This window comes from Podarcis muralis, chromosome 15 (genome assembly GCF_964188315.1).
Source record: "Podarcis muralis chromosome 15, rPodMur119.hap1.1, whole genome shotgun sequence".
In the NCBI taxonomy this organism is placed as follows: domain Eukaryota; kingdom Metazoa; phylum Chordata; class Lepidosauria; order Squamata; family Lacertidae; genus Podarcis; species Podarcis muralis.
This window is the reverse complement of record NC_135669.1, coordinates 41,006,035-41,032,514: the sequence shown is the minus strand read 5'-3', so window position 1 is coordinate 41,032,514 and position 26,480 is coordinate 41,006,035. Positions and strand designations below refer to the sequence as shown.

The window sequence follows — 26,480 nt, the reverse complement described above, 5'->3', positions numbered from 1 at the left end:
ATGGGATCAGTCAGGCCTTGAAAACTTATTCCACCATGTTGGGAAGTTAGGGCCCTCCTAGCAGTCAGGGAACAACAGTCCTGGTCTATGGCTCTGGTTGCTCTCCATGCTCTGTTGCTAAAGATCCACTCACAAGTCACTTAACACAGAATCGCTGCTAAGCCCCCAAAGGTTAAGAACCTGCAGTTTTCCCTTGCCTGCATTTTACTAATTCAAAGGGCTGTTCTAATGGGTGAAAAAAGGCAAGTTAAAAAATCTTGTCCAGCTACAAGCAGCAGAGGTGCTGCTACTGCTTCATTGAAATAGAAGACTTAGCTAACAGATGGATTTTGTTTTGTCATGAAGGCTTGATCCGCTGCTAGACAGCAACAAAAAATGTGGCCCTTCAGGCCTCTCCATCTGGCCCTTGGAACTCTCCCCAGGCCACACACCAAAAGTTTTTGCTTGGCTGGAATATCCTTGAACTCTTTTCAGATCATACTTAGGCATATGTGAATGACAACTAAAGAACTCTGTAGGATGCCCACCTTCTACATTCCTCACCACAGATTTGAGTCTTTAAAACAAGGGTGGTCTGGCTACCTGTGGCTGACCAGAGGTTCCTACGCTACAACTCCCATCATCCCAAACCACTGGTTGTGCTGGCTGAGGCGGATGGGAGTCTGAGTCCAGAAAAACGTAAGGAGTGACAAGTTCCTCATCCCAGGAACAATGTCCATATTCCTAACAACTGTCCCTTCAGACCGACCATTTTCATAGAGCCAATTCTGTATTTTAAAAATAAATCCACAAAGACTGCCCCAGAGAACCAGGTTTCACCCTGTACTTACTATACATGCCCTTAATTTTTTCCTCCTATCAACAATTTCCTAGGACAGTAAGTTCAAGGATCATGTTTCACCAGCTGACAACAAAGAAGTAGAGCGTGGACAGATAACCTGTTGCATTTTATGTATTCCAAATACTGAAAGGCAATGAAAAATAAACCATGATCCTGCTCAATAATCACTGTTTTTAAGGGGTTGCTTTAAATCTATACAGTTGATATCATTATCTCTGGGCTAGATGCTCCGTATTCAGTAAAGTTTTAAATGACCAGAGACTTTGTCCACAACCTCCACTGGTCCTGGTCCGATGCCGAGGACAGTCCGGGAACCCGGGGCTATCTGCGTACGGCCCGCATCTTGGATTAAGCTCACTGTCAGGCCCAGCGTTTTGGCCTCGCCCAGGAGCTGAAGCAACGTTTCCTCGTCAGGAGCTTTGAGGACCACCTTGGGCTGTCCGCAATACTCCCACTGCTTCAGGAGTTCAGGGTTTCGGCGCTGGATTTGTTTGTAGGCTGAGACAGCCGCATGGGAGCACTGGGCTGCCACTTTGCCCTTCTGCATCTTCAGGTCGTTCCGGACGACAATCACCATCTTGAATTCGCCGCTTTCGCCCATGATAGTGGCTTCATTGCCCAGTTCATTGGCAAGCTGGGTCATTCTGGCTTTGGATGGTCGCAAGAACCGGGCTCGAATGCTCCAGCCCAGGCATACCCCACAGGCAACACCAGCAATTATACTGAAGAGACCGGGCTTGGAAAGGTAATCCATAGTACATCTAGCGATCAAAGACAAGAGGAATGTTAGGAGGTCCTAAGGAGTGCTCAGGAAAATAGAAATTGCAGCCTTCATGACAACAAAGCCATGCAGAAGGTACCAAGTTGAAAGCTGGGCAACTGCCAGCTGCATCTGGGAAAGACTGAAAGCTTAGAGAGTGTTGGTGTAAACCAGCCTTCACCTACCTGATACCTTTTAGATGATGCAGGCTCCCACTCCCACCATCCCTTGCCATGGGTCAGATGGGGTGCTGGGAGTTGTAGTCCAAAGCATCTGGAGCACAGGATATTTTCAGGTGGGGGGGAGGCAATGGGTTTGTAGGCCAAGGGTCCTTAACTCATAGGTTAAATCTTACATACAGTATTGAAATTGTGCCAAATGATACTTAATTCTGTGTTGTTGTGAGCTACCCTAGCGCCTTATAGGGGACAAAGGGGTGGAAGAAATCAAATTGGTTGTACCCAACTAGGAAGCTGAGCCTACTGAAATGAATGGATCCAAGTTAGTAATTTCCATTCCTTTTCAATGGGTCTGCGTTTTCATTTGTTCTTATGAATCCGCAACCTGATTGGCCTATAGGAGAATCCCGGAATTAGCCAATCACGTGGGGCCCATTGTGTAAATAATGTATATAAAGCAGACATTCTGGGGGAACTTCCATTCCTCCTCCCCACTATGAGCTGAATAAAGAGCATGAAATCCACTCTCGACTCCGAGTATATTTCAGTTGTAAACCGCCCTTTTGTCTTTGGGTGAAGGGCGATACAGAAAATTAATTAAAAATAGTAAAAATAATACTAATAAATATACCATCGGCCAGAGTTTTCATTTAAGGACCCCATTTAAGGACCGCCTCTCCTGGTATGCCCCACAGAGAGCCTCAAGGTCCATAAATAACAACACCCTAGTGGTCCCAGGCCCTAAGGAAGTTAGATTGGCTTCAACCAGAGCCAGGGCCTTTTCAACTCTGGCTCCGGCCTGGTGGAACGCTCTGCCTCATGAGACCAGGGCCCTGCAGGATCTGATTTCTTTCCGCAGGGCCTGTAAGACAGAGTTGTTCCGCCTGGCCTTTGGCTTGGAGCCAATTTGATTCCCTCCCTCTCTTTCTTTTTTCTTTTCCTTCTCCTCCTGCAATGAGGCTACATTTTATTATTTTAATGTTCCATTATTTTAATGTTGTATTTTATTTTTGTTTTTAAGTTGTAATCATTCTTCTTGTTTTTATTATTGCTTGTAAGCCGCTCTGAGCCCGGCCTTGGCTGGGGAGGGCGGGGTATAAATAAAAATTATTATTATTATTATTATTATTATTATTATTATTATTATTATTATCATCTTTGGCGGCCAGCTTCACAGTAAATTTACACATGCAAATGAGTTTTCTTTTTTTTTTAAGGCCTAAGAGTCCCAACTGACTTCTTTGGCTTCCCCACTATATTTGCATAAATCTGCATCTCTTCACCTGAGTCACAGGCGCGCTCCTTGGGACCCTCCCCACCCTTTCTCTCCCCCTTCCCGCCGCTTCTCCTCACCAGCCACTCGCCGCCTCCTCGCGCCGCCGACCAGCCTCAGAGCAGGAGCCACGATGCGAGCCGGCAGTCGACGTCACAAACACGGCCAGCCAATCGCAACACTGCGCGTGCCTTTCTCGAAGGCTGCCCCGCCCCCTCTTCCCAACTGCCTGTGGGCAACGTCATATGACGACCGGCCAATCGCCTCGCCCCTTTGCGTGACGCCACACGCACACCGACCAATCGGAAAGCGCGCTTGCCAACTGAAATCGTTGTAATTTTTCTCTCAGCCCCCTCCCGCCGTTTTAATTAACCTTAATTAACCTTTCCTTTCCCTGTAATGAAGCTGAGAAGAGAAAGACGAGATCCGAAAAAGGAAGGCAGGTGAGGAGACGCCGACGCCGCCAACCGGCGCCGAGCAGGAAATGACGTCACCGCGTCCGGAAGCGACGGGAAGCGACCGGCTTTCCGGTCGGTGGGCGGGGCCGAGCGGAGAGCCCTCCCCCGACTTCCGGGTTGGCCCGAAGCCCGGAGGTAACATCAAGAGCGGCAGGAGGAGGAGGAGGCGGAGACGGAGGAGGAGAGGAAGAAGCCGGACGGAGCCGGGGCTGCCGCGCGCCTGTGGGAAGAGAGCGAGCGAAGTAAGCGGCGGGGGCATGAGGGGGGGGCGGCCTCCGCTGCCTACGGGTCCCCCGGAGGGACACGGGGCAGGCGAGGCGAGCGCGGAGTCTCTCCCCCCCCCCCGCCCCCGTTCCTGCGCTTTTATTATCCTGTCAGGAAAGGCAGGGAGGGACTCCGGCGGTGGTCTTGGGGCGGGGAGGCTGCCCCTCGCAAACGGGTCTCCCTCCTTCGGTTTCAGAGCTGCCTGTGGGCTGTGCCTAACCAAGTTCTCCTCAGAGTAGACCCATTGGAACCAGCGGGGTCTCAGCCCGCCCTCTCAATGGGTCTACCCTGAGAAAGGTCCGCGCCGGATACAACCCAATGGACCTGAGTTAGTGATAGAATTGTGGAGCTGGAAGGGACCACCAGGGTCATCTAGTCCAACCCCCTCGCCCAATGCGAGGCTCGAACCCGCGACCCTGAGATTAAGAGCCTCATGCTGGACCGACTGAGGTAGTCGTGTCCTTTGATTTCAGTGGGTCTTCTCTGAAGGTAGGCGGGAGCTGGGCAGCGTCTGTTGCTTGTGGGGGGGTGGACTTTTCTTTCTTCATCTAGCTCTCTTCTTCAGTTGGGGGCAAGGACCCTTCTTGTGGCTCCAGTGTGGAGGGCAGTGCTTGGTGGGTGAGATAAAGAGCCAGGTTCAAATTCTGCCTTGAAACCCAACTAGCTCTGTTTGTTAGTTCTGCTCAGAGTAGACACAGTGAAATGAATGGATGCACGTTAGGCAAGTCCATTGAGATCAATGTGCTTGATCCAAGCATGGCTAAGATTGGATGCAGTCTTCTTATATAAATGAATAAAAATAAAGACCAGCTTTCTATTAACTTGTCTTTGAAATCTGAGTAACTTCTTAGGCTTGTATCTGACTTAAGTCTGCAATCTTATACACACTTGGCAGTAAGTCTTATTGAGGACAGTGGAACTTCTTAGTATACAGCATAGATTTGTACAGCAAGTCATCTCCTTGAAAGCGAATGGGTCTGCCCTGAGTATGATTCGTAGTACAAACTTATGCTTGCTTACTCAGGAGTATGCCCCATAGAGTTGAGTGGGACTTACTCCCGGGTAGCCGAGTCTCTACTCAGTTACAGCATCAGTTTTTTCTTTAATTTGGTTTATTTTATATACATTCGATTATCTTCTCAATGTCCATGGGCTCTTCATGGAAGCTCTTATTTATTTAATCTTCTGTATTTTGCAGTATGTAGATATTGTAAAGGGGACGGGTCTTTGCCCCAAGGAGCTTACAGACTAAACATTGAGAGCGTTAGAGACACATTAACAGCAGGGATTGAAATATTGGCACAATGTTTTTGTGTATACGTTTCTGTTTGGTATGAAGAATTGAGTGTGGAGCGGGAAGGTTTTCAATTATTGATTACTTAACGGAAATGAATGTTTTGGACTTGCGTGTTAGTAGGGCAGCCAAACCCAGTTGCAGTTGTCACCTAACAGTTGGAAAGAGGAGCTTTTCTTTGGTGCAACTTGTGTCAGAGTGTCATCAAGGAGAGAACAGCCTTTCCAATTATTAAAGATCTAAAATTTTGGACAACTGCTTTTCTTGTATGCTGAAAGTATGAATGCACTTTGGGAGACAATTCCACTTATTTTCCCGTCACATGGGGGGGGGAGCCATAAGGCCATGGGGTGCTAGTGGGGCAAGAGGGGCAGCAATCCCCATTCCATGAACCAGGCTCACTGCTTTCATTTCTATCCCCAGGCTCACTGCTTGCTTGCTTGCCGTTTTTAAAAAAAGAGTAAGCTTCTGGCATTTATAGAACCTGAGATGCAAAGCAAAATATACAGACACCGTGTGTAAGAGAGACTAGCCTGCTCCCTGGGTTTCAGTGTTTTACTCCCCACAACCTCAAAAAATTCCTGCAGACACTCGTACATAGGCTGTGGGTCATGAGGCACAGGGAGAGAGCAGCTGGATAGCTGCTGTGTTGTTATTTTTAAGTAAGTATTTCTGCTGCCTTGGCTTGTCATGCCACAATACTGTAAGGATTCAAAAATGTGCACCTGCTGAAATTCCCTCTTTTGGCCACCTGAGATCTCCTGTGAAGTTGAAACATGATAATGGCAGTCTCCTCTTAGGAGTCTTACAAAAGTGTTTCATAGAATTGTAGAGTTGGATGGGACCAATAGGGTCATTTGGCTAACCCCCTGAAATGCAGGAATCCTGCCCACAGCCGTCCCTGGGTGGGCTCAAACCACCAACCTTCTGGTTAACAGCCAGATGGGATAGTGATGATGCTACTACCCTCTCTATCTTCTTCGTTGTCCCCAGTTTACTGAACAAAATATTCAACTTGTTCCTGGGGTGTGTCACAAACATGCTCACGCGCACACATTCCCATTGCCACAACATTCCCACAGGAATGTTGATTTCCTCACTTCACTGAGGTGGCAACAGCTTATTGCCCTGTTAAGAGCAGCTGGGCTAATGCCCCTTCTACCCACTCACCTTAGATAATACTTTGGGTGCCTCCTCATGACCTCATGTCATTCTGACTTGCTTGCAGGGAGGCTAGACAATGTTGTTTCAAAGCAAGAATTACCTCCACACTTTCCCATCACTTTCCTTATTGCAAAAAGCCCCGTATTTTTGGGAAGCGGATTTGTTGCTCAAGACCTCCCGGTCGGCTTCAGTTGCGCAACCTGGACTTGCCTGTTTGCACTTGAACCCCAACCGAGAATAGCAACAGGCTAGAAGTGCCCTTCAGACTCAGTTTCTGGTAGTAATAAAAGAGATCAGTTTTCTTTTTGGCTTTCCCCTGATCCCAGCCCTGGCTGACAGTGTTTGGGTAGTGTCTGGCAAGCTAGCAGTGAAACTTTAGAACGAGGAAATCGGTGGTTAGATTCTTTTTTTATTGTTGTTGTTTTCAAATTGAGGCGCGACTGCAGCCCTCTTTTTTCAAAAGGTCAGTTTGAGGTAGAACCTCTTTTCAAGACCTTCACAACAGAACAGTCCCTCTCCTCGTTCCAGTTGCTCCCTCTGGTGTCTGAATCTAGCATCGTTCTCATCTAGCCTCTGGATTTAGCCTGCTTTCGAAGAAAGGAGTCCTGTGAACTTAACACAATTCAGATCAGGCTGCAATGCTGATTTATGGAAGATGTTTCTGATGGGTATTGTAGAGGCAGGAAGCTGGCACACTTTCGCAGAAAAGCTGTGAGGTTTTTGGCATTGATGATTGAACAACTTAGCATTCATGTATAGGTTCAGTCAAGATGCTAGCTGGGCTCATCCTATATCAGCCAACCGGGTCCCTTCCAGATGCTTTGGACTACAACTCCCATCAGCCCCAGCCAGCACATGGAGTTGTAGTCCAAAATTGGCGAAGTCTGTCTTATACAGTGGTACCTCGGGTTAAGTACTTAATTCGTTCTGGAGGTCCGTACTTAACCTGAAACTGTTCTTAACCTGAAGCACCACTTTAACTAATGGGGCCTCCTGCTGCCGCCACACCGCCAGAGCACGATTCCTGTTCTCATCCTGAAGCAAAGTTCTTAACCCGAGGTACTATTTCTGGGTTAGTGGAGTCTGTAACCTGAAGCGTATGTAACCTGAAGTGTATGTAACCTGAGGTACCACTGTACTGTAATTTATTTAGGTATAATATCCAAACTTATCTCAGTACTTTCTCTACACTTGGGAAACTGAGATGAATTCTCTGTTTTTGATTGTCAGGCTCCAACCCTGAAGTCACAGAAAATGTAGCCAAGTTCCATCAAAACAGGGTCAAAATTATTAAAAGGAAGATAAGTTCAAAGTCAAAATCTCCTGTATTTTTAAACTGTTTCTAGCTGTTTATTTTGTTTCACAAGATTTATATGCAGATTAATTGTAATAAAACCTCAAAGCGGTTTACAAAATGAAGAATGCAATAAAATTATCAGTATAAAGCAGTTAAAACATACGTTATTTAAATTATTTTAAAAGTAATTAAAACAAACTGTAACCTGATTAACACACACGCCAACATTCCATATGTCTGGAAAGGCTTGCCTAAACAAAAATGTTTTTGTGGATACCAGAAAAAATACAGTGAAGTCTGCCTGTTTCAATAGGCAAGGAATTCCAAGATCACTTTCTGTTTATGAGTTTTGTTGTCTATTTATTTTAAATAGTACAATTTGTGGATGTATACCGTATTTCCAAACCCCCTGCTGCAGTTGTCTCAATATCCCTGTAGAGCCATTATTTCAGTCTTTGATCAGTGTGTAAAATCTAAAAAGCAGCCCTGAAAGTTAGTTAGCTTTCTTCTTCCCAGTATGTGAATGCAGAACTGGAGCTGAGAGTGTTCTGTTAGTCACCTGGCAAAGGCAAGATTTAAATGGGGCAGCCCTCTGCTTTTGTAGGTACGTTCTTCTGTCCACAAGGTTGACCTCTTACTGCTTTGCACATTATACTTCTGTGAGTGTGTGTATAAGTGGAAAAACGCTTTGGGAGTTTTGCCAGGAAGAGGCATTTAAAAATGTGAGAAATCGACTATAAGCCACTGCTTACGTTTGTGTGTGCTGTGGATCTCTCTCATTGATCTTGTTATTTTTGTTAATTGACAGGCTGGCTTTCTCCATCTGAAATACACTGCCGCCAGCGAGAGGATATAATTGTAAAAACCAATTGCTCAAAGTTGGTACAAAGTCTCTCTCAAGACAGAGTCCAAAAGACTTAATATTGGATCTTCGTGTGGTTTTTCACAGAGAACAAGGTTCACTTCGAATCCTTTAAGACTCAAAGGTTTCAAAGATAACCTGGTTCTGTCTGTTCTTTCTTGATAACTAGGCCTTTGGCTGAGTGAACATTCTGTGGCTTTTAAAATGTGTTTGTGGGTAGGTGGGGGTTATTGCCTTTATTGTTATTGTTATTATTATTAATTTTGTGTTTTCGCTTGGTATTTTTATGCTGTGAGCTTCAGATGAAATGTGGTACGCAAATTTAATTAATACCACTACTATTAATGAAGTATCTTGCTATCTGTTAACTCCTTCATCCTTGCCATTTCCCTCCTGCGCGCTTTCTGTGTTTATTAAAAATATTGTGGTGACGGATGTGAGCTAAGAGCCGGTTCAGATCTCTCCTCAGGTAGGAACTTGCCAAAGTCACCAAGTGCCAATTCACACTGTATAGTCAAAGCACATTCAAGACACATTTAAAGCACGTGACTTCCGCAAAAGTATACTGGGAGCTGTAGTAGGTGAAGGGTGCTGGGAATTGTAGTTTTGTGAGGTGGAACTGCATTTCCCATGATTCTTTGGGGGAAGTAATGTGCTTTAAACGTGCGTTGGGTGTGCTTTAAATATATGATGTGGATCTGTTCTGGGTGTTTTTGGGCAAGGGAGCCTCTATCTTCCTCAGGTTCAGTCCCATCTGCATTATTGGGGCATATTAGTGTAATTTATATCCTGTACCTTCACTATAAGTGTGTGTTGTCCGGGCAGCTAACAAATCACTTACAGAACAGTAATCCTGCTCCTGTAGGTCTCTTATGTTATTCTTCCTGCTTTTTGTAAGATTCGGAAATGGTGTCCCAAACTTTGTCATTTATACTCTTTTTTATAATAATTTTTATTAAATTTTCTGCTTTACAATTTCAAATAAACATTTTGCAAACTTTAAAATATCCAATGACTTCCCTTCTTCTCTTTCCGTGGTTCATTTTACCATGGTTCATCCCTTCATATTTTACAATAGCCATTCAAATCAATTTTCCACTATTACATTCATCAAGAATTATTTACTCTGCTGAATGTTGAATTTATCTTAATGCTGCCAGCATTTTCAGTTATTTGCCATATACTCAATAAACATTTTCCAATCTTCTTTAAACACATGTTCTTCTTGCTCTCTTATTCTATATGTTAAATCTGCAAGTTATGCATATTCTGTCAACTTGAGTTGCCAATTCTCTTTAGTTGGGACTTTCCATTTTTGGGCTAACAAAACATGGACCGCAGTTGTTGCATACATGAATAACCTTTTCTGACACCTAGGGATTTCAGTCTGGGTTATCCCCAGCAGAAAGGACTCTGGGTTTTTTTTTGGGGGGGGGGGAGTAATTTAAACATTTTTTTCAGTTCATTATAAATCATTTCCCAATACTCTTACCTTTTTGCATGTCCACCACATGTGAAAGAACGTTCCCTCCACATCTTTACACTTCCAACACTTACCTGATTCTGTCTTGTAAGTCTTAGCCAACCTACTCGGAATTAAATACCATCTATGAATCATTTTCAAATATTTCCCTTTCAAAGAATAACATACTGTAAATTTCAAGTCGCTTTTCCAAAGTTCTTCCCAGAGGTTAAGATCTATATTGTGTCCTATATCTATTGCCCAGTGCGTCACTGAAGCTTTAACTAGGTCGTCTTTTGTTTCCCATTCTAATAATATCTTTGTCATTTATACTCTTATTCCAGTTCCTCTCCCCCCCAACCCACCCCCAATCCATTCATAATAAGGGGGAAAGTTATTCAGTCAGTCTTTAAAGTTGATTGATGTAGTGAGGATTTCTTCACTTCATTTCAAACTATTTATGAGTGAGAATCAAAGCTGGAGGAGACCTTGCATTTCCTAACACTGGTTGGGGTGTGTGTGTGTGTGTGTGTGTGTGTGTGTGTGTGTGTTCTCTTTCTCCCTTTGCTGAGGCACCATGTTCATTCATGAGCAGCTGTGTTGCCATAGGATTGGCGGGTAGAATTGCTGGGGGTTGAAGAAGGGGAAAGTGTGATGGATTTTAAAGCTTCTGACTTGCGAGGAGCAGAATTCGTGTGCTAAATATAGCCTCCCCTGAGTTGGCGGGTTAGAGATGAAGCGAGAGACTAGCCCCTTGGTTTTGAAGCTGGGTTTCACTGGCTTTCATTTTTCCTTCTGTGGTTTAAAACTGGGGGCTGCGTTTAGCGTATTGATTGGAAAGAGGCAAGCACGAAACAGTGAGATCTTGGGTGCATTTGGGTGCATGGCGCTAAGCCACGGTTAATGGTTTCCTCTGAACGTGCTGATCAATTCTACATCGCTTCCCCTTCCTCCCCTTACAACATGAGAGCAGCAAACTAAAATCCTCGGCCTCACATTAGGTCCAAACCGTGAGTTGCGGTTTCTTTTACAAACCACCATTGGTAAGCTATGACTTTTCATCCTAGTTTTGAGCAAAGCAAATCAGATTTATGGGACGCAAGTGGCACTGTGGGTTAAACCACAGAGCCTAGGACTTGCTGATCAGAAGGTCGGCGGTTTGAATCCCTGCGACGGGGTGAGCTCCCGTTGCTCGGTCCCTACTCCTGCAAACCTAGCAGTTTGAAAGCATGTCAAAGTGCAAGTAGATAAATAGGTACCGCTCCGGCGGGAAGGGAAACGGCGTTTCCGTGTGCTGCTCTGGTTCACCAGAAGCGGCTTAGTCATGCTGGCCACATTACCCGGAAGCTGTACACCGGCTCCCTCAGCCAATAAAGCAAGATGAGCGCTGCAACCCCAGAGTCGGTCACGACTGGACATAACGGTAAGGGGTCCCTTTACCTTTAAATCAGATTTGATGTCATGCTGGACTAAGGAGTATAAGAATTGGAGTTTGTTGCTCTGAGTCACTAGCAAGCAGGAGCAGAACAGAAGCAATCGGCACCTTCCCAGTAAATCATTAACCATCGCTTTCATAACCCACAACTGTAGCCGGTAGGGATAACAGCAGGCATTCTCTTCAGGGCTGGCTATATTTCTCTATCAGAAGTGATTGAATGATCTGATCACAGCCAGTGCAGGGACAGAATGGAATTGGGCAACACCCTCACCCCAGTTGAGTCCAATGGCTCATGCGTTGCCTCCTTCCCGTGACTCATGCAGAGAAGCAACGGACAGCCTCCTGCTCATGGCTGGCAGGTCTGCAGCCCTTCTGCATTGAGAACAGTTGTCGAATCCAGTTGATGTAGAGATGGGGCAGAATTTTCCACTACGAATGGAAGGAGGTAAGGCCAGGGCAGAAAGTCATTTGGAGATTAGCGATATCTTGGTGCGTGCTTGTGAGTCCTGGGACATGATTTAAGTGTGACTCATTTGGACCATGGCCCCATCAGGTGGACATCTCAGCATGGAAAAGAGCCGTTCTTCCTGATAGATCATCTGCTTGCATATAGTAGGTCTCAAATCTAATTTCTGGCGTTTCCAAAGAGGGGACTGGGAAAATATTTTTGCCTGAAACCCTGCCTGCCAGCCAGTCATACCTAGGAATAGAGGAAGTTGCCTTAGACACATTTGTCCATCGAGTCCAGTATTGTCCACATGGGCTGGCAGTCTCTCTCAGCCTTACGTGGAGGTGCCCAAAGACCTAGGAGTGTAGAACAGTGCTGCTTCATGACCTCTTTGAGTGTATTTCTTTGGCTAGAATGTGTCTGTGATCGTTCCTCTTGCTTGCCTGGAAAGGAGTGTGTGTGCCGAAACTAGCTTACTGAAGAAAAGGTAAAGCTTACGCTTCTGGCATGTGGTCCCTAGGAGGTTCCCCAGAAAGGAATGTGGCCCTTGGCCTGAAGAAGGTTCTCTACCCCCCTGGGGTAGACAGTGTTGAGCTAGGTGGAACACTGGTCTGACTACAAATGACGCATCACTGCCTGTTGAATGAAGCATTTGCTGTGTAATCTTCTAACAGCCTCTGAAACAGAGGAATTTCACCACTACTGAGTCTGGAAGGGAAAATAAATCCATGAAAGAGAGTGTCTCTGCTTTAGCCGTCGCTGATAATGATACAGCAGGCCATTATTTTTTCACCCCTTGTTAGTTTTCCAGGTTATTCTTGTTCAGCCAAGTAAGGACAGCGTATAATAGTCAGGCCGGCGGTGTCCCTGGTTTAATTTTCTATTTTTTGACAGTAGCTGGTTCCAAACTGGGATTTCCCAAAGCTTGGAAGTGGAGGCGGGGAAAGAAGGGGAGGGGGAATAGGTTGGGAGGATTGATGGGATGGCTTGGCAACCCCCCAAGCCCACGGGGGGGGGGGGGGGAGAGACGTATCTGTTGACCCTTTGCTAAGTCATAGGAGGCTTGTCAGTTGGCAGCCAGGCAGCTGGGAAAGGGGCATCATAGCTGTGCTATGCTATGCATGCAGAAGAGCCTTGGCATTTCCAGCTGAAAGGCGCTCAGGAGGAAATGGAACCTGAGACCTTAAGGAGACTTTGCCACAGAGAATAGATGGGCCTCCCCACCCCCACATGCTTTGGACCAGGCATCCCCAAACTCGGCCCTCCCGTTGTTTTGGGACTAAAACTCCCATCTACCCTAGCTAACAGGACCAGTGGTCAGGGATGATGGGAATTGTAGTTCCCAAAAAGCTGGAGGGCCGAGTTTGGGGATGCCAGCTTTGGACTATGCCAGCTTCGGCCAGCATGCCCAGCAGCCAGGGATGATGGGAGTTGTATTTCCAGCAACACTTGTTGAGGGCATCAGATTGGGTGTGAAAGACTGGACAAGGTGAACTTTCGGTCTGATCTGACTGGGCTTTTCAACACAATCCTGAAAGCTGAGCCATGTGCAGTGTCAGACGGGGGGCATGTAAGTTGTTCCTTTGCAAGCAGGGCTTGCTGATTGGTGCACAAGGTGGGCCCTTCTCAGATCAGCCGTACCAGTGTAGCTGGGGCGGTTCGCTGTCAGCACGGACCTTCTGATCAGCTTCATCATCGCTTTTGAAGGTGCGTGAGCCTTGCTTTGCCCACTCGCAGGTCCAGTCTGAACCCAAACCGCACCTGCCAACAAACATCCAAGTTGCTAACTGCTTGGTGGTTTTGGCAAACCGCTTTGGAATTGTCACCTGATGTCGTAATGATGTCCGATGTGGCCCACGGGAAGTTGGCCGAGGGTAGGATCTGGTCGGCCTTGTGGATCTGGGTCATAATGCTTGGGGGGTTATGTCCATCAACAGGTGTGTTACATGACAGCTCAATGGACTTCCCAATAAGCATCTCTCTGGCCACTATAGGAACTACAAGGCTATTTGGCCTAATCTGGAAAGATCTTCTCAAGGTCTTAAACACAGTGTCTTGAGAGAACCGGGGAAAGTGAACTTCTGAGTTGGAGATGAGCTGAAAAGAGCCATCTATGACACCAACTACCTGAAGAATAATGTGAGGTCAAAGGGTCTGTCAATTCTAACATGTTGTTCCTTTGCCAGGCTTAAACTTACCCTGTTTCCCTGAGACAGGGGACGTGTGGTCCTCCAGTTGACTATAACTTCCCTCATTCCTGATGGTTGGCCTTGTGGGGAATGGAATGGAGTATCTTGGGAAAGGGTGTGACTGGCTTGCTGGAAGGCCGAACAGGAGCACTCCATGGCACGGTGTTTTGTTTGGGTTCATCTTTAAAGTCCAGTTAAAGTTTCCTAGCCTGCCAATCCCCGTATATCTACGTAACATTGGTCACAGCAAAAGGCCCAAAGTGGGAAGGAAATGGTCCTCTTCAGTTTTACAAAAGCTTGCTTACCTGGTCACCTGCAGTGACCTTTATTTCATCCCAGGTGAATAGTTTTTGCCGAATCCCTTTGGAAACAAACCAACCTTCCCTTCTCTTTCTGACCTCCTTGTCTCCTGCCAGAGCTGGATCCCATTCTCTCAGCCCCACCCATGCAACCGCCAGCTTCAGACCTGGTCAAAAAAAATTAGGACACCCCATTTGGGCCAGATTAAGCAGGCGCCGCCCAGAATATGTCCTGTTGTGCAATCGGTGCTTGTACAATGAGCTAGTGATTGTGGGTTCTCCTGCTTTTCCAGTAACTAAAATATAATGTAATGTTTAAACTATGTTGCCGTGTCTTTTGGTTGTGTCACAGTGCTGAAGACTTTGGAGGCGGCGGGGAAATGAACATAGCAGGACATGAGCCCGTCAGTTGCTAAACATCTCTGCCAGTTGATCTTCAGCCCAGACAACCACCTGTTCTCTCTCCCTAAAGGTCCCCTAAGGACATCTGACTTCCCTGAGGCCCTTTCAAAGTGTTACTTAGCTTAAGGGGATTGGATTTTACATTCTTCAAGGGAGATGGCTCTGTCACTATTTTCAAGAGGACTCTCTGGGTGTTCGGGGAGAATTCCTCCCCCCTTCTCTCTCCCCAGCCCTGCCTTAAGGAAGCACATAGACTTGTTTACAGCAGGGGGCATTAACCTCTGGCGTTTCTGGGACTACCAGAAGACCCAGGCCACACACTTAAAAGCACAGCCTGGATAGCTCAGCTGGTTAGAGCGCGGTGCCGATGAAGGCAAGATTGCAGGTTCGATTCCTGTATGGGACAGCTGCATAGTCCTGCTGTTGCAGGGGGTTGGACTGAATGATCCTCAGGGTCCCTTCCAACTCTACAGTTGTGTGATCCAGTGCACATTCAAAGCACATAGCTTCTCAACCTCCCCCCCCCAAAAAAACCCAAGAATACTGGGAACTGTAATTTGTTCAGGATACTGGGAATTGCACTCTTATTATGCGGGTGGCGCTGTGGGTTAAACCACTGAGCCTAGGACTTGCCGATCAGAAGGTCAGCGGTTCAAATCCCCGCAACGGGGTGAGCTCCCGTTGTTTGGTCCCTGCTCCTGCCAACCTAGCAGTTCGAAAGCACATCAAAGTGCAAGTAGATAAATAGGTACCGCTCTGGCGGGAAGGTAAACGGCGTTTCCGTGTGCTGCTCTGGTTCGCCAGAAGCGGCTTAGTCATGCTGGCCACATGACCCGGAAGCTGTATGCCGGCTCCCTTGGCCAATAAAGCGAGATGAGCGCCGCAACCCCAGAGTCGGCCACGACTGGACCTAATGGTCAGGGGTCCCTTTACCTTTTTATGGGGAATCCCAGAATTTTTCGAGGGGTGTCACAAACTTTTAATGGGGATTGTATGTGCTTTAAGTACATGGTGCGGCTCCTTGACCATTGGGCTGGTGGGATTTGGAGTCCAAAAACATCTGAGAGGCATTACAATTCTCACTTTTGTTTGATGGGTTCAGCCATTCAGCCGTGCCTGAGAGGGAGAGAGAGAGCCCTTCTGCTCCCTTTGCTGCCAAAGTAACTTCTTCGTTAAGTTGTGCTGTGCCAGTTTTGGATGCCTTTCAAGGTTGTCCTAATTTTTTGTTCTAATTTTTTGTTCTAATTGAATGTTTCCTTTTGGGTGTTCATAGTGCTAAAAATATACAAGGATTTTTTAAAATAAATAAATAAAAAAACCTTTCCACACCACCCTAATAGTTTGTCTGAAGAAACTTATTGTCTCAACCTTGTAAAACTGGTGTTCATTCTACACCGCATCCTGGGTGGGCTTTCGTTTCTCTCTCTGGAACTCGTAGAACTTTCCTTCAGCACTTAACAGACCCTGGGCTGTTTCGTTCCTTTGAGAGCAAGACGGCAAAGGCACAAAGAGGTATATTAAAGCTCACTTGGGAAAATTGGTTTATTCGGTTTTGGGTTGAATTTATCTGGTGTTATATTTATAATGCAGTAATTATATTTTTTAAAAGTCTGCCTGTTTACTCCAGGGGCAGAAAGGATGGGAGGAGACCTCAATTGCCTGGTCAGCCAAGCACCTAAAAACATGCGTAGGAATTTTAAGCGTTAGGGCTTGATCTGCTCGGGTCTTGCCACTGAAAATGCTGAAATGTTCCTCCGGTTTGCTGGGAGTGTGGGGGGAAAGGAAGTACGTTGTTGGGGTGTTGGTGGTTTGTTTGCTTGCTTGTTTGGTTTGTTTCTCTTAATGAACTTGTATTTCAGCTTGTTTTAAAGTGTGGCTTTGGTGATAAACATGGATTTAGTGATAAGACAGTTTGTTTCCTAAGAAAGTCCTGCTTTTTAAGTTGCTATAAACCACTTGGTTCTTTAAACTTTGCTTTGATAAGCTTGCTATAAAAGAAGATCAACGTTGGTGGAACAGATGGCATGGGAGATAACATGCTTGCTGGTGGTGGTCTGTGCAGAGCCAAAGGGAAGAACTAGTGGAGCCTGTTCTACTCCTGGGAAGGGGGACTTGTGGACTCCATTAACCCCAGCCAGCAGGGATGATGGGAGTTGTAGTCCAGCAACATCTGGAGGGTCGCAGGTTCCCCACACCTCCCCTGGAATTTTCCCTGTAACCCCCTGCAATGTGGAAAAGGGGTTCCCTGGTGGATGAGTCCATGCGTATTCCCTGAAAGACAGGGCGTTTATTTTTTTTATTAAAAAATGCTATAGAATTAAATACAGACGGTCATTTACCCTTGCTAGATTCAACGTGCTGTCATCTGCCTTATTGCAGGGCAGATTCGAAGGTAAACCATACGTGGAACGAGACTGCCCCTTGATGGAGGTAGAAACTGTCTCTCATGTCTTGTTACACTGCCGTTTCTCCCAGGATATATGCTCTGTATTTATCACTCCTGTTATACAAAAATCTCCAAATGGGTCTGAACTTCAATGTCTAAAACTCCTGGTAGAGGACAATGATCTAGAGATCACGTTAAGGGTGGCCAAATTCTGTGCGACTGCCGTAAAACTTAGGGAACAAGCTGTTCTACCAAAATCATTAAGGTTTTAAATGATAATTTTAGGTTCTATTTCAGTGATCAAGATTTAATATATATTTTTAACTGCCACTATATCTGAATTGTCTGTTACACCCAATTGCAATTCAATGTATTCCTGTTGTGTTTTATGATTTTCCTGGTATTGTAAGTGAGCCGGAACTGGTCTGTGACCGTAATAATAAAATTCTATTCTATGCTATAGAATTATGCTTACAAGTAAGGTTCCCCCCCCCCCCGAGTCTTTATCCTGAATATGGGTTACTCATGGAAAGCTATTATCCTCTTGCCGCTCTCTGTTTTTAGTGGTTTCCGTTGGTAAGTAACTCTCGAAGCACCAGAAGGGATTTGGAAGGCAAAGCTGAAAAGTCAGGAGATGTTTGATGCAGAAAGGGATGCTTGTTTCCAGGCAAACTTGCCTGTCTGCCTGTCGTTGAGGTCAGGAAATGAGACTCTCCTCTGGGTGTCCTCATCACCCGAGAAACTCTTTCAGGGCAGCCTCGTTTGTGGAACTCCCCAACACCACCCAACAGGTCCATGGTGGGGATTTGAACCTCCGATTCCCTGCACACCAATATAGCACATCTTGGCTGTTGAATAAAGCCAGCTGTCCGTTTACCAGAAAGTTGCTCGTTAATTGGCACCCGCAATATTAGGACTTTGATTTAGAGAGTCCTAAGGTCGTGGTTGAAGTAAGACATTCAATTTGGGAAGTTTGATACGGTGGTGTTTTCTGGTGTATATGATCGGATTTTGTAGAAAGTAGTTGGTTCACGTGACTTTCTGCTCTCAGCCTTAGTTCAGTTTCCACCAGCTTCTGTACTTCTTTGGGTGCAACTCCCATCAGAGTGCATGAGCTGGGGAATTTGAAGTTTAGACCAGGGGTCAGCAACCTTTTTCAGCCGTGGGCTGGTTCACCATCCCTCAGACCATGTGGGGGGCTGGACTATATTTTTTTGGGGGGAGGGGGAATGAATGAATTCCTATGCCCCACAAATAACCCAGAGATGCATTTTAAATAAAAGGACACATTCTACTGTCAAAGCACGCTGATTCCTGGACCATCTGCGGGCCGGATTGAGAAGTAGATTGGGCCAGATCCGGCCCCCGGGCCTTAGTTTGCCTACCCATGTACTAGATCTTAGGCAAGTCAATTGAAAAATCATGGGGTGTTTGGGGTTTTTTTGTGGGTGTTTTTGGGTTTGTCTGAAAAAAGATACTCTGCAACTTGTTTTCCGGGTTTCCCTAAGAAAAACGCTCCACAATTTTGGGGGATCCCTAAAAAATATATATGGCTACCCTACTTTAACAGCCCCCATCAGCAGATGATCCTGTGCTGTGAAACGCTGCAGTTTGCTAGTTTGGGCTGCTGCTGCAGCAACTACTACTCTGGAGGGTTTTGCTCTGGCAAAGTGGCAATCCAAGGATCAGTCCAGGAAGAAATGCACCCTGCCTCTTTTCTGCACCATTGAACAGACAGTCCATTTCCCTTCCCTTAAGCCTGACAGTTCTCATTTCTCAAAGCTCTTTTTGCTTTGATCCAACCTAAACCAGGTTGCCTACCCCTGCATGAGTTGGGAAAACATGGTGAACTTTGGCCCTATATTTACTTCTCCAGGTGGCCTTGTGCAGTCATGAGGACTAGTGTATCTCACCTTTACGCTGGCCCTTTTTAGATGAGACTTGGGATATTTTATCATACAGTACTTTATATGGATAAGGGCTCCCTCTGGCGGTTACCATGCATAACACATAGCCCAATTGAACATGCAGAAGATGCCGGTCCTCATGGATTTGAATTAAGGGCTGATTTAAATCAGAACATAGGAAGTCATCTTATACAGGCCACCGATCCCAGTATTGTCTACACTGACTGCCAGTGTCTCTCCAGGGTTTCAAGCTGGGGAAAGCCCCGGTCCTGTGTGGAGATCTTGGATATTGAATCAGAGAACTTTTGAGCAAATTCTCCCCCACTGAGCTACATTCCTTGCTCCGGAGAGGGGGTCAAGTGGAAATGTGGACTCCCGGCCGAATCATCTCACACTAGAGTCTTGTTTTTGCTTTTGGCTTAACAGCTTTGTGAGTTTTGCGTCTTGTCTCTTTTGAAGGTAGGTCCCCATAAGTGACTGATCTATGAAATGGCAGAGAATGGAACAGACCTGAGGCGCATGGCAATGAGCAAAGAGCAGCACAATGGAAACTTCACAGGTGAGACAGTGAACTGGGATAATGCCTCTTGTTTGTTTGCTTGCTTGCTTGCTTGCTTGCTTGGGGAAGTGTATATTGAGGGAGGGGGTATAGAAACCATAGTTTTGTTTTGTTTTTGCATGGTTGGATTGTAGCCTACTGTGCAAATATAAGAGTCTCATCTGCTTCTCTGCCCCATTTTTGTTTTTGTTTTTGTTTTGCATCTGGCCCCACCTACCACGGGCATGACACTAAAGGAAATTGGGATGGGGCAGGAGGAGGAAATTTCTCAGAACTTAAACTTCAGTAAATATCCGTATCAGCTTCAATACTTTTAGTTGAGAGGATCTGAACACTATTGAGGTGACAGTTGAGTTACTTCATTCTGACTGCCTGTGTTAGATCTACTTTTATTTATTTAGATAATTTATATACTGCTTAACTACAAAGACGCAATACAAGAAATCATTAAAACTATAAAATCAAACTTCAGGTAGGCTCCCCACCCCTGATTTATCTCAGTACTGTCCTGCTGTACTTGATAGCAGTTTTCAGGGTCTTTGATGCCATCTCATCCTCTGAGGCTGAAGTGAGCTGGAGTCCAGCAACATGGGAAACTGACTGACACAGATTCCGGCCATTGGGTTGATTCTAGCTCAGTTCTGTCAGCACTGGCTGGCAGGGGCTCTCCCAAGATGTCAAGCAGAGGTCTTTCCAGCCCTACCTGGAGATGCTGGCAATTAAACCTGCATGCAAAGCAGGTGCTCCTCCACTGAGCTAAAGCCCCCCCCCTTCCTTACCCGTTTTGCAATAAAATGCAAATCAAGCCACAAGCCTATTTTGAAAACGCATTTGAGAAGGCTTTCAGGACCAGGCTGTGTCTACTCGGTGCTACAGGCTATGAAGTCACATAACACTTTGTGCCCAAAAAAGCTGAACACTGCAAACTGTTTTCGTTTTATAAGCTGAAGAAGTGCTGCTTAGCCGGTCTTATTTTGCGCAATGCGTTCTCTTCTTGGAAATATCAGGCTTTTCTATACCCACCTGCTCCCACAAACACCTCTCTCTATGGCCCATCCAGGCAGGCAAGAAGCATGATCAGAGTTCAAGGGCACATTCCAGCCAGGCAAAAACATTCAAGGAGGGCTGAGAGCAAGACCCCCAAGACCTGCACTTCTCTGCCCCTGTATTAGCCCTTTTGCTTTTTGGAACAAGCAACCAGCTGAGCAACCATCTGGTGGGTGATGAATCCCCCAGGGCTGCCGATGGCCTCACATTGGGTTCATACCCAGAAGGGAATTTCCTTGTTTCACTTGGAGGGTGAAATCTTTCACAGGGCTGGCGGTGCTTGCCGTTTCTCATAGCTCTTCTCCCCTTTTCCTCCACCCCCCTCCTTCCTCTTTGCAGAGCCTTCTCCGTCAAGCGAACAGAAGAAGAGAGAACGAGAAGAGCGCCTGGATATCGTCCTCTGGAAGAAGCCACTCATTACCTTGCAGTATTTTTTCCTGGAAACATTATTAAACTTGAAAGAATTGACCATAAAGTAAAGGCCTACTTCTCCTTCACTTTTTACTCTTGAATCGTTGTGTCCCAAAATGGGGTATCTCCTCCCCTCCCAAATGGGGCTGGGTCCAGTTGCATTTGAAAGGCACTCACTAGCCGACGCCCCCCCAGCTCCCCTCCCCTCTGCCTCTACTTCCTTTATCAAAGCCTAGATTTTATTGTGTCCTGATTTAGTCCAAGAGCTCGGAAATTTTTTTCTCTCTCTTCCCCTGACGCTAGAATGTGGTGCACCTAATGGAATGGGGTAGGATCCGACCCATGGCGAAGGAACTGCACCTTTGCCATGGTACATAATTGATGGGGGGGGGGTCTCTCCTGCAAATTCCAAAGATCTCAGGAGCCTGTTCTGGAATCTTGTGTTATAATTCTTAGGAAGAGCTTGTCTGGATCAACACAAGGCAGCTTCCAATATTCCTATGGGCTCACTGGGGGAGGGGGGTTATCAGATTCAGCTGCCCAGAGTGGCTGGGGCAACTCAGTCGGATGGGTGGAGTATTAATAATAATAAAAATAATAATTGTTGTTGTTGTTATGGCTGAAATATGAATATGAATGGGGCGGGGAAGGTGGTACCAGTGCGTGTCAGTGTGGTCCTTCTCTGGATTTTTTATTCTAACAGCAGTTTATTTATTTTCCCCCTCCCAAGATTGTGGCATCGCCGAAGGATCGTGGTGTCTCTCTTACTGCTGCTGGCACTGCTTACATCCGCGTATTATATCGAAGGCGCACATCAACAGGTAACGCTACATATCAAACGGGGCCTGGCGCTTTCAGGACGTGCAGAGGGCTTGCATGCGTTCTCTCGGTAGGCCAGCAGGTTAAAAAAAAGAAAGAAAAAATGCCCACAATTGGACAACGGGCATCAGTGGAAGAGACAGTCGCTTTGTATCCTCCAAATAAGGAATTTCTTCTCTGGCTAACTGATAGTGCTCACAGTTGAAGCTATGGAATCTGCTCCCACCAAATTCACAATGGCTGTGTTCTACTTCTCCCGAAGGCCACTTTCTAGGAATCGCCAGTAGGGAGAAGGTGCTCAAGTCCTGTATGCGGCTTTCCCTTAGGCATGGCTGGCCACTGTGAGAACAGGATTCTGGACTAGGCAGTTGACTGGCCTGATCCAACAGCCAGACTCCTGACAATAGCAATAATTTTATTACAGTGGTGCCCCGCAAGACGAAATTAATTCGTTCCGCAATTTTTGTCGTCTAGCGAATTTTTCATCTTGCGAAGCACGAAATCCCATAGGAATGCATTGAAAATCAATTAATGCGTTCCTATGGTCAAAAAAAGTCCAAACAAAGCCAAATTTGGTACAACAACAGTTTATTAACTGCTCTTTAAAGTCACACATACTGTAAAGAGCAGTTCAAAAATTGAAGGGAAAATAAATTAACTTTATAAACAAAACATGTCTTTGTTTTTAGACAAAGAAAACAAAGTCGCGAGACGTTTTCGTCTTGCGAAGCAAGCCCATAGGGGAAATTCGTCTTGCGAGGCAAATCGAAAACGGAAAAACCTTTCGTCTAGCGAGTTTTTTGTCTTGCGAGGCATTCGTCTTGCGAGGTACCACTGTATTTATACCCTGCTCATCTGACTGGGTTTCCCCAGCCATTCTGGGCCGCTTCCAACACCTATGAAAACATGATAAAACATCAAACTTTGAAAAACGTCCCGTTAGGGACTTAGATAAGTGACAGTTGCCTTCTGATGATATGTATGCTGAAATTGAAACCTGTTGGGCAATTGGAATTTTTGATATAGAAATAAGTAAAGTAATTGCTTTTTCTAGCCCCCATGTGAGGTTCACCTCTCTTGTGCTGGCCTTTGGCTTTTTGGTTCTTCCTCCAGATCTGGCTTTCTAGAAGCAGATGTCAGCACCTGAAGTGGGGGTTAGGGGACCTGTGGCTCTCCAGATGTTGTCAGACTGCAATCTCTATTATCCTTGACCTTTTGCCACGCTGGGAGTGATGGGAATTGGAGTCAACAATGTCTGGAGGGGCCCACAGCTTCCCCACCCTTGCCTTAAGAGGTTCCCAGCCCAGGACTCAAATTCTGCATCAGCACCAAATGGTGAAGCATTGTGCACTGCAGGTTTTTAAATTTGCCCCTGCTCTCCTTTTCTCTGAACGGCACAGAATTCTGTTTTATTTTTGATGTGTGCTATTGTCTCACAATAGGGACGCAGGTGGCGCTGTGGGTTAAACCACAGAGCCCAGGACTTGCCGATCAGCAGGTCGGCAGTTCTAATCCCTACGACGGGGTGAGCTCCCGTTGCTCGGTCCCTGCTCCTGCCAACCTAGCAGTTCGAAAGCACAAAGTGCAAGTAGATAAATAGGTACCGCTCCAGCGGGAAGGTAAACAGCGTTTCCGTGCGCTGCTCTGGTTCGCCAGAAGCAGCTTAGTCATGCTGGCCACATGACCCGGAAGCTGTACGCCAGCTCCCTCGGCCAATAAAGCGAGATAAGCACCGCAACCCCCAAGTCGGTCACAACTGGACCTAATGGTCAGGGGTCCCTTTACCTTTACCTTTATTGTCTCACAATAAGAGCTCTCCATCCCCTTTAAGGTATGCTCTCCCCAGGGAAACCCACCCAGCACCAACCTTTAGGCGCCATGGAAATTGTTGTCTTTCTCAGGTGTTCAGGCAGCACCAGTCATATGACACATCCTTAAAACTGGTCTTATGGTAATTTTTCGAAACGTTAGTGTGATTTTACTTGCTTTTCAGTGGCATGCTGTAGAAGGATTTAATAAGCATTGCACCTTCTTGTGAAAGTGTAACCTTTTATTCTCTCTCCCCCACCCTCTTTTCTCTTAGTATGTGCATTATTTGGAGAAGAAGTTCTTATGGTGTGCCTACTGGGTAGGCTTAGGCATTCTGTCCTCAGTGGGACTTGGAACGGGTCTTCACACCTTTCTGCTTTACTTGGTAAGCGAGAGAGAGAGAGAGAGAGAGAGAACACGTGTGACTTATGAGTGACTCCACGGGTGGGTGTGATGATGATGATGATAATAATAATAATTTATTTATACCCCGCCCATCTGGCTGAGTTTCCCCAGCTACTCTGGGCGGCTTCCAATCAAGTGTTAAAAACAATACAGCATTAAATATTAAAAACTTCCCTAAACAGGGCTGCCTTCAGATGTCTTTTAAAAATAAGATAGCTGCTTATTTCCTTGACGTCTGATGGCAGGGCGTTCCACAGGGCAGGCGCCACCACTGAGAAGGCCCTCTGCCTAGTTCCCTGTAACCTCAGTTCTCGCAGGGAGGGAACCACCAGAAGGCCCTCGGCGCTGGATCTCAGTGTCTGGGCTGAACGATGGGGGTGGAGACGCTCCTTCAGGTATAGAGGACCAAGGCCGTTTAGAGCTTTAAAGGTCAGCACCAACACTTTGAATTGTGCTCTGAAACGTCCTGGGAGCCAACGCAAATCTCTCAGGACCGGTGTTACGTGGTCCCGGCGGCCACTCCCAGTGTACTCTCAGGGTTGTTTTTTATCTCTATGTCAGTGATTTTCGACCAGTGTGTCATGGCACCCTGGGGTGCCTTGAATGATGGTCAGGGGTTCTGCGAGCAACACTGGCCTCTGTCCCTCTTTCCTCCCCTCCCTCCTCTGATGCCCTCTCACATCTCTGCCTCCCCAGGGCTTGTGAAGCTGTTTGCCTCACGTTCACCTTTGGCCAGTCTCCATTGGGCCGCCAAGGCTGGGGGCTTCCTCTTCCCAGGCCCCTGTGGGGTGACCTGAGGAGGCACCTCTCTTTGGGGCAGGGGGCAGTGGCTCAGAGACCAGCGGCAACCGCAGCAGCCGCCCAGAGAACTCCCAAGGAGAAGGGAGAGGAGAGGAGGCTGAGGGGTCACTCCACAAGGGAGGGCGTTTGAAAAAGGGTGAGGGGCTGCCAGCTCGGCAGGCATGGGGGGACATAACTGGGCTCCTGAGCCCCACAGGGATGCCGCGGAAAGAATGTAGTTGGTCAAGGGAGCCGTGGACTCAAAAGGGTTGAAAACCTCTGCTTCATGTAATAAAAATGTAAGAATGTTACCGCACGGCCATTGGAGTATTTGTAGTGCCTCATCTCGGTGGTAGATATGGATGAAGTCAGGGCAGGATAAGGGAGCAAAAGTGAAGATTTATTGCACAATAGCAGGGCTGTGGCATGGAAGCGAGAAGAGAAAGACAGACAGGGAGGGAGGGCGGTAGTTTGAAACAAAAAGTTTGTGCAAAGATGCTAAAAATTGAAGGGGAAATGGCAGTGTTAAACAACAACAGAAGTTTGAGTGAAATAGGGAATAATTGAGGACTCCACGTCCTTTGGAATATTTGAGAGCTCTGCACCTCTTTCACATGAGGCAGCCAAGGAATGGAATAGCAAGAGTATATTGAGAAGGGGGAGACACTGAAGGGGGGAAAGTTTGAATAAAACAGGGATGGAGAGAGAGTGAGAGGGAAAATGGCTGTTTGAAACAACAGCAGAGGTATAAAGCCGGGATGAAGAAACTGGCTGAGATCAAACAGGCCTTCACCTCTGCGTTGAACCTTATTTTCTCCCCCACAGCAGGCATATTAAGTCACATTGTGCCTGTTTTGTTTTGTTTTTTACGTGTGGTTTTTAATTGTTTTATATATCATGTTATTGGACTGATGGAATGGTTTTGTTGACAGTTCTGTCAACACCTTTGGGACCCATTTATGCTGAACAGCAGTCTTTAGGAATAAACGAAATAAATAAATTCTGCAACTGCAGTTAGGCTCATTGAAATCAACAGACCTCTTATCCATGCCTGTCTGGCATGGATCCATGCGATGTCTGGTTTTCAACATTGTGATATATCACCTTCTAAACCTCGCAATATACCAATATATCACGATGTCTAAAATAAGGCTGGAATTATGTAGAGGCGAACGGCTTAATGTTCCGGCAACTGCTACAACTTAGGGGTCTAAAACTTACAAGATTTTATTTACCTTTAACATACTGTTACAACTGTTATTTTGTAGTACAGAGCAGCAGGGGCAGGAGGAATAATGAGAGAAGCAATGACTGGCTTCACAGTTTCCCCCACAAATCTTGATTTATTTTTTTACATAGCAAACACAAACACATTGTGATTTGCGATATACAGTGGTACCTCAGGTTAAGTACTTAATTCGTTCCGGAGGTTCGTTCTTAACCTGAAACTGTTCTTAACCTGAAGCACCACTTTAGCTAATGGGGCCTCCTGCTGCTGCCACGCCGCTGGAGCACGATTTCTGTTCTCATCCTAAAGCAAAGTCCTTAACCTGAAGCACTATTTCTGGGTTAGCGGAGTCTGTAACCTAAAGCGTATGTAACCCGAGGTACCACTGTATTCCCATGTCAAATACTATGAAACCATTAGCACAATGTGGACTTCAAAGTGATTTTGGACGATGTTTTGATACATTGTCCCACCCTAATGCTAAGTGATTACAATGGGT

General features: G+C 46.2%; 2 protein-coding genes across 5 annotated transcripts in view; one reads left to right on the top strand and one right to left on the bottom strand.

The window, feature by feature from the left end:
* Positions 1-928: 928 nt before the first annotated feature.
* PTRH2 (peptidyl-tRNA hydrolase 2) lies at positions 929-3,535 on the bottom strand. Of its 4 annotated transcripts, none has more exons than XM_028708703.2 (2): positions 3,437-3,535; positions 929-1,602 (listed from the first exon to the last, which is right to left on the bottom strand). In XM_028708703.2, exon 2 carries the CDS (start codon positions 1,593-1,595, stop codon positions 1,077-1,079), a length of 519 nt encoding a protein of 172 aa, XP_028564536.2. In that variant the 5' UTR covers positions 1,596-1,602; positions 3,437-3,535; the 3' UTR covers positions 929-1,076. The 4 variants fall into 4 exon arrangements, with proteins under 4 accessions (XP_028564536.2, XP_028564535.2, XP_028564534.2 ...); XM_028708702.2 differs by having other exon boundaries at positions 3,427-3,534; XM_028708701.2 differs by lacking the exon at positions 3,437-3,535 and adding an exon at positions 3,134-3,430.
* Positions 3,536-3,606: 71 nt separating this feature from the next.
* VMP1 (vacuole membrane protein 1) overlaps positions 3,607-26,480 on the top strand; it is a 109,822-nt gene continuing 86,948 nt past the window's right edge. Inside the window, exons 1-5 of the mRNA XM_028708698.2 lie at positions 3,607-3,753; positions 19,383-19,482; positions 20,869-21,004; positions 21,671-21,761; positions 23,843-23,953. Coding sequence (XP_028564531.2) covers positions 19,413-19,482; positions 20,869-21,004; positions 21,671-21,761; positions 23,843-23,953 — 408 coding nt within the window. The 5' untranslated portion in view covers positions 3,607-3,753; positions 19,383-19,412. The remainder of the gene's footprint in view (positions 3,754-19,382; positions 19,483-20,868; positions 21,005-21,670; positions 21,762-23,842; positions 23,954-26,480) is intronic.